The sequence below is a fragment of the Anguilla anguilla genome, chromosome 1, assembly GCF_013347855.1.
Source record: "Anguilla anguilla isolate fAngAng1 chromosome 1, fAngAng1.pri, whole genome shotgun sequence".
NCBI classification, from domain to species: Eukaryota; Metazoa; Chordata; class Actinopteri; order Anguilliformes; family Anguillidae; genus Anguilla; species Anguilla anguilla.
Window position 1 is genome coordinate 45,177,771 of NC_049201.1, and position 11,071 is coordinate 45,188,841.

Here is an 11,071-nt window from a genome sequence, read left to right on the forward strand (position 1 = left end):
GGAGCGGGATGGGGGGGTACCGTTCCCATTGAGAGCCTCAGAGACATGTGAACAGCGAGTGACCGGCGTGTGGCTCCCGGCCGGTCGGTCATGGGCCGAAGGCGCAGTTTGGGAGGCGGGGATGTAAACACCCTCGACCGCCGCCCGCGACCGGGGAGGCCGAGACGGACGGCAGGAGTCGGAGGAGAGAGAGAGAGAGAGAGAGAGAGAGAGAGATATCTCTGGGCAAAGCTCCTTCTCCAGGAGACCCATTCGAGGGGCGGCGTCTGATTGGCTGCCCGCGCCTCCCCCCTCCCCCTCCCTCCTCCCTCCTCCCGCTGTAGTAGAGCGAGGCTCCTGAGAGAGGGAGAGGAGGAGAGAGTCAGAGCGCTCCGAGACCCCGCTCAGACAGCCTCGCGCACGGCTCCCAGAGACTCCCCGCGCGTTACCGCCCAAACCCGAGGGGGCCACTCGCACACCCGCGCTCGCGTCGGACGCTCGGACGGTCGGACGCTCGGAGACCCTTGCGAGACTCGGCGGGAGACCATGGGCAGGCAGGGGCACGACGCGGCGGCGGCGGCGGCCGCTCCGGGGGCGCGCATACAGCGCTCTCAGAGCCGCATCAGCCTGTCGGCGTCCTTCGAGGCGCTGGCCGTCTACTTCCCCTGCATGAACTCCTTCGACGAGGAGGACGGAGGTAAGGACCCCCCGCCGCCTTCCCCACCCCCACCCCCCACCCTTCCTCCCTCGGTGAGGACACGGGTGCGGGGGGTGCTGGGTCATCGGTCCGTCGGTTGAAGCTGAAGCGTATAGCGGGGTTTTGCCTTGTGAGGATCCTGCATTATGCATTCAGCTCCTCAGCGCAGGTGAGCTGGCCTGGAGTTGGAGAGGCCTGCTCATTGTCAATGCAGCTCCCCCACGCCTGCTTTTCACATGAAAGGTTGATTATCTTGAGCAGGGGCGTCCGATCTTATCTCGAAAGGGCCGGTGTGGGCGTAGGGTATTGTTTAGCCCGACACCGTGACCTGATTCAACTGGGTAACTAATCATGGTCTTCAAGAAAGACTTTGATATGTAGAATCAGGTGTCTTAAGTGTGCCTGGCTCATACAAAAACCTGCACCCACACCAGCCCATCGGATACCCCTGCTCTAAAAGTGGCTTTTTCACAGGCAGGGATGCATGTGCAGGGGGTGACTGGCTTGTAGTGCAGGATATCTTGCGATTTTGACTTCGCTGCGACACATGCAGAAAGGTGAATGGAGGTTCTGTTCTCAGCTCAGCTCTCTCTCTCTCTGACGTGGGGAGCGGTGGCTGGCTGCGAGCAAGCGTCTCGCTCTGCACAGCCTTCTCAATGTGCGCTCCAATGCTTAGGTGTGCAGGGGGGAGGGGGGGTCTTATTCTGCAAATTCCCCAGGTGGATCGATTAGCACAGAGTCCCTCTGGAGACCCCTCAGCCTGCAGCGACTGCAGGAAACAGAATCAAGTCCTCAGCTTGCGCTGCTAGGGTTCTTTCACTGCAGGTGCAGACAAAGATGCAGCTTTACTTGCCAGAGGTACAGCTTCTTGCTTTGTTCCATCTCGCTGCTGTCAGGAAAATGGAAAGGATTGTCTTTTCTGCAGCAATCCCCCCCCCTCCCCAAAGAACGCAGTCTGTATTTGCCTTTGAATCGGTCTTAGAAGTTTGAGTGCGGCTATCAAAAAGTGCTTTCATCACCGAGTACTGGGAGTTCTGATGAAGGGAAAGCGTATCTGATCGAGCCCTGCGCTGTAACCTTCTTAAGACCCTCTATAAAAACAATGGCAGCTGCTGTAGCTGAGTGCCTTACCTGTGAGTGTGTCCACAAGAAAGCCCCTCGAATTTGATTTGATTGCATACAACAGCGGTATTATTAAAATGAGGTTTGAAACTCCTCAAAGGACAAATCAGGATCAACAGATTGTTTTTGTGTCACATTACCTGGGGGAAATGAACTATTGTAGACTGAATTTAGATTTTAGATTAGATTTTTGATAGGAATTACTTATGTTGATTTTTTTTTGGTTTCCGGTTTAACTTTTTTTTCTCAAAAATAATGTTTCTTATGGAAACATCCCACTGCAGTGTGTGTGTGGTGAGGATGGGTGGGGGGTTGAATCGGCGACACTTGCACCATAGGAGCGACTCTTATTGCCAATGCTATGAATTGGAAACGGGGCGAATGGCATTGAATTACTCAGATGCCAAGCTCATGGGTGTAAAATAGTGGGCAGGTCTTCACCAATGCTAACGGCCTCTCTCTGCTCCTCCATATAGAAGAGTGCAAGCAGCTGCAGGAACAATAGTCCCAAAGGCTCATAATTAAAGGTTAACATGCAAATTCTAGGCATAAGTCAGCCTACAAATTATACGTGTGTATGTGTGTGTATCTGTGTGAGACACATTAGTACATAGACAGAGTAGATGTAAAAATACTGCACCCGTTTTATACTAATGGAAGTAATGTAGCAGAATGACTTCAGTCAGTGTAAAATTTTACTGTAAGTAAAATTTGTCTGTGAAACTATTTCAATATCACATGAAAGTACTAGTATTAAATTCCTAAAGAATATCATTTAGGTCAAGTGGACGAATATTCATGCACTCATTTTCTCTTTGAGTGGGATATTATTTTATGATCAGCAGCTGCACTCAGACGAGCTCGAGTGAAAAAATACAGAATTGATATGAAAACATGTCATGTCATTTAAGTTAACTACCAAGCACAAGAAGAGGGATTCATTATTTTATGCTGTATCAGTCCTCTCTCGGGTTTTAAAACAGCACAGGCAGTACAGTAAAAGTAGCGTGATTTGTTAGATTTGGGAAAGGGTAGGATGGATGCTTCATCTAAAGACACATTTTCTTTGAATGTGGTTGCAGGGGATGTCTGTTACAGAAGAAGAGATGTACATACTTTTCAACTTTCAACATCATTGACTGAGATTTTTTGTCTGGAGAAGCGGTTCATCTTACATCATAGAGCTGCACTACAGTCTCATGAACCCTGACTTCATGTACTGCTCACATAGGAGTTTTCTCAGGATTTATGTTTTACTAATACAGACCAATGATTGCTTTTATTTATTTGGTATGACAGGTATAGTGTCATAGAATATTTTTCTAAATGTTTATTTTATAAATGACCCACAAGATCACTCATTGTCAGCAAAAGTGATGAAACTTTGAGAAGGACTTGAATTCAGTAAACATATATGTACTACAAAATTCCATTAAGAAAAAACACCTTTCTTAAATGACACAGTAAAAAAGGTCTGCTGTGAGTGCTTGCATTGCAGTTAGTGCAGATTAGAGATGGGTTTGTCTGCATCTTCACTATATAACTCAGGGATTGTGTTCAGTGGAGGTAATGAGAACATCGCAGATTCCTTTTCTTTAAAGAATCAATACAAGTAATAATTAGACTGTATGTTTTGAAGTGCATTCTCACAAAACAGAGCACTTCAGAATTGGTTTGCTGTTTGTTTGTGTGAAAGATTTAGATAAGGCAGAGATTTCTGTTCTGAGCAATTTGCCCTTTATTAACATTTGAACAGAGCGGTGATGTCCCTTTTTTTTTTTTTTCCTGGAATCGCTATGCAACAAAGACCTCCTGTGACCATGTTTCATTTGAAAAACCCCTGTATCGAAGGGGGAAGTCACATGTGAACCAATGCAGGAAATTCCACTGTTAAAAATTAACTTTTGTTTTGATTCCTTGTCCTAGCTATTAAATGAACAATTTTCATAAGAGTAAAAATGCAAATGTTCTGATGGAAACGATAGGTTTCCGGGTGGAGCTGTCTTATTCTGTACATGCTATACCACTGAAGCTCCAAATTGTGTTCAGTTGTCGCCATCGCAGATACAGTATAGCTATTATGTCGGTCGTATTGTTTAATCGACTGGATTGGGTGATTATACATAACAACAAATTACATAAATTTTCTCTGTAGCATCATCTTGCCTTCAGAAAGTAACTACATGTTATGTCTCCACCTATCTATACTCGTCTGCGAAGATTGGACCGTTCTAGAATCAAAGTGGGCAGATTTAATAACATGCTTCTCTCCTTTCTCGGGAAGTGGAGCTCTGATGTCCCTCTGTTTCGTGACCCGTGCGGATGTGTCACGCCCGCCGCGGCTTTCTCTGTGGCGTGGCCCGCGGGCCGCTGCGACCCCTGACTCGTACCGCGGTGGGCTAATAATGTAGCGATGCGCTGCAAAGCTAGCGTAGCATGACAGCGCTCCGCTCCGACCCGCGTGTCCTCAGAGCGCACCTGTCACATTGATTGGATTCGGCTGGCCGGAGGAGGAAGCCAGCTGTCGCCTCCGATCAGGCGACAGGGTCCTAGGCACCCTGGAGCTATGCTGATGGAAGCCCCCCCTGCAGGCTGGGCCTGCTGGTGGAACTGCTCCTGAATGTTCACTTGGTGAACAGAGTACTCTCTTGTCTTATATGACTAAAGGGTCTTAGCCAAGATTCCTCAAAATTCTCAGAATCAAGTGGTACAGGTGCTGTCAGTCTGCAAAATAATTCTTGCTTCTATTAATTTATTATGGTAATTAAATATGGGATCATTTAGAGCCTACGATGCCAAGTTTTTTTTAGCTACCTAGTTAAGAAAAAAAAAAGCGTATAATTGTGCGTATGATCTGCTTAAATTTTGTATAGGGCCAAGATGAAAATTTTCTTTTTTGGACAAAATAATGTCCCTTGCCTGTGGAACAAATGGAATTGTGTGGTCTTACCTGGAGTAAACCTCTGGTGTTTGTTATACCCCAGTTGGGAGCCTGCCGGAAGTAAAGGAGTAGCATTGTGCACTCTTCCCATGGTAAAACAATGAAAAGACCTTCAAGCGCATGTCTTGTGGTAAAAATGGCGATGGCAGTAATGGCAGTATTTAACCTCTGCCTGTACGTCTCATTGTGGAAGAACGGGAGATGGTAGGGGCATCACGTTTAACGAATCCGTGGTGAATTGAAGGGTGCTGCGCCGACTTAATTTTCCTCTGTGAAGCATTCTGGCTGTAGGAATGATGTGCTAAGCCTGACCTGCTCCTTCTCTCCTGCTCCTTCTCTCTCTCTCTCTCTCTCTCTCTCTCTCTCTCTCTCTCTCTCTCTCTCTCTCTCTCTCTCTCTCTCTCTCTCTCTCTCTCTCTCTCTCTCTCTCTCTCTCTCTCTCTCTCTCTCTCTCTCTCTCTCTCTCTCTCTCTCTCTCTCTCTCTCTCTCTCTCTCTCTCTCTCTCTCTCTCTCTCTCTCCCCCACTCTTGCAGAAGCGGGAGGAAAGAAGTTGCGGAGCACGGTCCAGAGGAGCGTGGAGACGGGGTTGGCGGTGGAGATGAGGAGCCGGATGACACGGCAGGCCAGCAGGGAATCCACCGACGGCAGCATGAACAGCTACAGCTCAGAGGGAAAGTGAGTACCTCTCTCTCTCTCTCTCTCTCTCTATCTGTCTCTCTGTCTCTCTCTCTCTCTCACACACACACACACACACACACACACCCAGCATGAACAGCTACAGCTCAGAGGGAAAGTGAGTACCTCTCTCTCTCTCTCTATCTGTCTCTCTGTCTCTCTCTCTCTCTCACACACACACACACACACACACAAACACCCAGCATGAACAGCTACAGCTCAGAGGGAAAGTAAGCACCGGCCTCAGCTGATCCCAACGAGTGAACCGTAAATGAACCATAAAACCAACCGCTTCTGCTTTACTTTGACTTTGACAAGTAAACGCGAGATTTGGACTTTTTCTTCGCAAAGGCAGTTTGACTAGTTCGTAGTGATTGCTGAACTCACCTAAACTGTGTTCGTGAAGTGATAATACTGCCGTTTGTGGTGTTGTTAGTCAAAGTTTAAGCATAAATGTTGATTGAATCCCAGCCCCAGTCTTGGTATCCCAACTGTGCATGAGAAACGTGAAGTATGCAAGTAGATATAGATGTGTTGGTCAGCCATTTTGCTGAAAAACGTCCTGAGCTGTTCGGTCTGCACAGATACAGCTTCAGGGATTTTACAGTGAGGAGTTCTTTACAGGTTCAAAATACAGAGCCATGGCCATACAAAACCGTAGCTATAACTGTTCTGTCAAAAACAGTGACAGCTTTTCTATTAAAATGTCTGAAGTTCAGAACTAATGCGTATTCCACTGGAAAAAGTCAGTGTGTTTCTAACTGAAACTATATATATTAAGCTACAAAGAATTTAGTTGGATAAATTAAACACACTCTAAGACAAGAGCCATAAAAATGCTTGGCGCTGCATGTACAGCTAAGCTTCCCTCAGTGGTTATTCCCTGGTCAGTGTCCCTGTGTCTGTGTAAACAGACAGTAACTATTGCTGTCTCCCCTCCCCACAGCCCAATCTTCCCTGGGGTGCGCCTGTCTGCCGACAGCCAGTTCAGCGACTTCCTGGATGGGCTAGGCCCCGCCCAGCTCGTTGGACGGCAGACGTTGGCCACGCCGCCTATGGGTAAGGATATCCTCATCATCATCAGCAAAAATAGGAAGATGTATCCCCAATGTTACAATGCACTGGTTTTATAGAAATATTAGGATAGGAATCGCATATTACAACGCCCTCTTTAATGATCCTCAGGTCTAAGGAGTTCCTTTAGAATTGGTTCTCCGTATGTGGAACTTACCATGTCTGCAGTATATGTAAATTAAAACATATAAACCACACTTTGTGTGTTGGGTAATGTGTTGCTCTTCCTCTGAAGATGCTCTCCAGCCTGAAAGCTGTCCAGGCTTTCACAGTGTGATGAAGAAAAGCATATTCGCGCTTCTGTATTTTCACACACTGGCTATTGCAAATACATTCAGAAGACAGCTCTGAATTTGCCAGAATATAAAGCAGTGTACAGTTTTTGTCACGGTTGCACGTACGTCTTCACATAGAGCTGAGGAAAAAAATACATAAATAAATTGTTGGTATCCAATGAAATTTTGTTTTGTTTTTAGGTGACATCCAGATCGGGATGATGGAGAAGAAAGGAGCTCTGGAGGTAGAGGTGATTCGGGCCCGAGGTCTCGTGGGGAAACACGGAAACAAGCAACTGCCAGGTGAGCTTAGTCCACCAATCACATCAGAGGAGATCAAACTCGGCCAATTGCAGCCCAGGAAAAAACAGTATATCACAACTGTTTCTGTTAGCATCATAGCCCCCTGAGACTTTAGAACAACATCACACACATTAATAATCATACATAAGTTTTGTGTAATTGAAAAGACAAATTTTCCAAATAGGAGTTTGCCCTGTTAACCTCAGCAGACTTTAGTCTTTTGGAAGCATTATGAAAATTTAGCCATTTATTTCACTAAAGTTCGCCTGAGGGATCAATATGAGCATTGCTCTTCAGAGTGCATAGGCTGATGTTGTGCGTAACACTGCTCTTCTCCCTTTTCAAAGCGCCCTACGTTAAAGTGTACCTGTTGGAGAACGGAGCCTGCATAGCCAAAAAGAAAACTAAAGTAGCACGAAAAACACTGGACCCGCTCTACCAGCAGCAGCTCCATTTTGTGGAGAGCCCAGGAGGAAAAGTTTTACAGGTACTGACCTCAAACTGATTTCTTTTTACAAACTGCTTGTAGAGAAAATACCATTGGACACGTACCAAATACATATACATTATATATATATTTATACATGTAAATATACTATTATTAACTAATAGAGTTTTATAATGTTTATATGAGTGTGTTTTATTTTACTATTTATAACCAAAATTGTACCTAACCATACAGGTATACTCTTATATTTGTTTAAGGAAAATTGATTTTAATCAGTATTGAAGACTGATTATGGCCTTTCCTGCTTTCCAACAGGTCATTGTGTGGGGAGACTATGGGCGGATGGACCATAAATCATTTATGGGTGCAGTTCAGATACTTTTAGATGACCTTGACCTGTCCAACATGGTGATTGGCTGGTATAAGCTCTTCCCCCCGTCCTCTTTGGTGGACCCTACCTTGGCACCTTTGACTAGAAGAGCTTCCCAATCCTCATTGGACAGTTCCTCTGGACCTTGCCCTCGTTCGTAGCAGCATGGGGGTAATGATAGCATTGTCGTAGCAACCAGTGTTGGAGGTAACAAGTCTCGACAGGTCACAGGCCACGCCCCCGGCTACACTGCATGCTTAATGTTGTGTCTTCTGAGCCCGTACCTGGGGATGCAAAACGTGGTCCTGTCTTTTCAGCAAATGTCGCACACATTGTGCGTGTAGAGCGCCCCCTACAGGGGAGAAACCAGTCAGCGGTAGCTGGACCGAACTTTGAAGCACGAGGAATTCAGAAACGCTAGGTTTTCATCCAATTCGAAGCCATGAGGGTGTGTGTGAAAGTGCGGGAGAGGGCTGGTGGGGGGCGGGGGGCGGGGGGGAGGTGAGAACCAGTTACTGAGTTCAATAGAGGAGCTTTTTTAAGAAAAAATAATCACTATTTACGTTGGTTCGTTATTTTCTTTTCTTTTGTGGTCGATGTACTCGTACTGAAAGGGGTAGTAGTGGGCAATGTTCCTAGCCCGTTGCTCGGCTACGCCACGCCAACAAACCTAGCTGTGGAAACAGAGCTGCTGTGTGAGAACGATTACAGTGGGCAAGGGGCGCCTGTGAAGACGTGACGGAAGATCGAGGTCCAGATGCCCCTCCCCTCCTGCCCGTCCCCAACTTCCTGGTTATCCCTAGATATGCATATGTGCTCAGAGCTAAAGCAGGTCTTGAAAGACTTTTTTTTCCTTTTTTTAAAAGAGAGTTTTAAAAAAAATGGCAATACAGACGTGGCTCCATCAATGCTCCAGAATACTAACACTTCAGAGCCCACAATAAGATGAACTTTTTGTGATCAAATATAATTATTTCTCTGTTGATATATTGTATGAAATTTAAAAGAAGAATTTTTTTGCATGGACACAAATTTAGCTGAATTTCAACAAAAAAAAAATTAAAGATTATTTTCTTGAGGCTGCAACTTGCAAAAAAGAGATGAAAAAACAGATCAGCCATTTTTGACAATTTATATTATTTTTAAAGATAAATTTCACTAGTGCATGGTTTTTGAGGGGAGTGAATGCAAAAGCGTGATTAAAAACACCATGTTTATCGTCCTTTAGACCATTCATGAGTCTGTATTTTTACAGACGTTCAGTTAAAGAAAGCTAAAAGAAACTTTCTAGCTTATTAAAGAAAAAAAGACCTATTTATGTGACAAAGAAAGATTAAAATAAATGTAAAGTATTTATGTCATTGTAAAGGCCCAGGCCTTATAAAGATAAACATTATGTGCAAATTGTACACTTCTCTCTTTCTCCCTTTTCCCAGGGTGATTATTGTACTATCCATTGCTACCATTGTCAGATTCCCTGAGTATGTCCCGATTTTCCAGGACTGTAGATTATCTTACGGTTCTGTACTGTTTAAGTCTCTATTTATTTTGGATTTGATTTGTTTAACAAGCATGTTGAAAAGGGGTATTTGCAACATGGCTTGGGCACACCTTACAGAAACTCAGCATGTTTTGATAAAGAAGATATTTGGAATTTTTGCAGTTTCTTGTACAGTGCATGTAAACTAAGTTACTTTTCTCCCTCACCTTGAACTTAATCCCACAGCAAAATGGCTACCAGTCTTTCGTGGCCAACCGTTAAAAGGTTTAACGAAACATTCCACCTCCTGGTAACATATTTTCTTTCGGATTTTTAAAAGAGAATGAAAGGCAAAAACATTTTATATATAATGGAATAATTAAAAATTAAAAATAATTATGGTTGCAAGTATATTTTATTTTAATATTGTCACTTAAAAAAAAGTTACACAAGCAAAAAGATCCCATGAATTGGTTCTACTAGAGGAATTTCACCAGAGCAAGTGATAGTAAAGGGTACTGCAGTAGGCACTATTTGTCAAGTTTGACTGAGTAACAAGGTATGTGATGATGGGAAATTGCCACACAATATGAATTTTTAGTTGTTTCTTGTTTTGGAAAAAAAAAATGAAATTAATTAAATATATTTTTGTTAGTTTACTTACAAGCCAAGACCAATTTATTTTATTTTAATTTTTATTTTTTTAGTAATTATGAGTGCTTTTCACACAGATGGAGAAGCATATGAATCAAAGGTTATTAAAAAACACTTGAATGATAATACACCGAGACATTATTCTTCTTCCTGGAAAAACATCATTCTTGTAGGACTTATCATTCGTTTCTGTAACAAGCTATGTATTTTGTTTCGCATTGTATATAGCAGCTGTTCCAGTTCTTTGATCTAGCATATAAATAAGCAGTCTTGAAAATGAGGATATTTAGGAAGTGGAATAATGCCTCTAATGATTACTGACAGGTGTTATTTACCCTTTTGAATGCCTTTTTTTCTGTTGCAATGTGTTCATGCCGAGGCTATGTCTTGGCAAAGTATGGTTGAGTACAGAGATTTATGTAAGTTATTTTTCAAATTAAAAATAAAAAAACTGGATATAACACAGACATGGAGTACCAGCAACCAATGCAAATGAATGCTGTTGCACTGTCCTTTAGTTGCTTTTGTTTGAATTATGCATTATATCTTTCTTCCATACACATCTTGTGCTCTTAGTACATCTTAGTTATGTATGCATGTGTGTGCGTGAATGGGTGTGTGTGCGTTTGTGTGTGTGTGTGTGTTTCATATACACATAATATGAAAAGATTTGACTGTATAAAATCTGTGGATAGATAACATGCAGCATCAGACAAAAAAGCATACATATATTTGTCCATGCCTGCAATTCTATAATGTAGTCATGTGTAAAAAACCCTTGACTTCTGTCATGACTTCAGCTGTCCTGTACAAAATTGGTGAATGAAAAATTTAATTTGAAAAGTAATTATGACAATGGTACTTAGCACTGATAATAGAAGATGGAGTCTTTTCTCAAAATGTAGGTAATGCTATTTGCTAATGATATTATCTTAAACGTGCTTAGGCTAAAGGACCCTGTACTTAGGGTTCATCTGTAGTATGTGTACTGGACAGCTGTCAAAGTTCCATTTGTTTTCATTTCATCAGTCATATCAATATCTGCCTTTCTC

The 11,071-nt window shown here is 43.4% G+C and overlaps 1 protein-coding gene across 44 annotated transcripts in view; it reads left to right on the top strand.

Annotated features, from left to right (window-relative positions):
* The window catches only part of rims2a (regulating synaptic membrane exocytosis 2a), a 254,152-nt gene extending 243,636 nt beyond the window's left edge, over positions 1–10,516 (top strand). For 36 of the 44 annotated variants that reach the window (XM_035416437.1, XM_035416438.1, XM_035416459.1 and 33 more), the window contains 5 exons: positions 5,274–5,415; positions 6,362–6,474; positions 6,966–7,067; positions 7,415–7,554; positions 7,831–8,046. In XM_035416437.1, the coding sequence (XP_035272328.1) occupies positions 5,274–5,415; positions 6,362–6,474; positions 6,966–7,067; positions 7,415–7,554; positions 7,831–8,046 (713 nt within the window). Of the gene's footprint in view, positions 1–345; positions 677–5,273; positions 5,416–6,361; positions 6,475–6,965; positions 7,068–7,414; positions 7,555–7,830 lie in introns of those variants that run through there. The other 8 variants (XM_035416436.1, XM_035416734.1, XM_035416741.1 and 5 more) reach the window with 2 other exon arrangements.
* Positions 10,517–11,071: the final 555 nt, after the last annotated feature.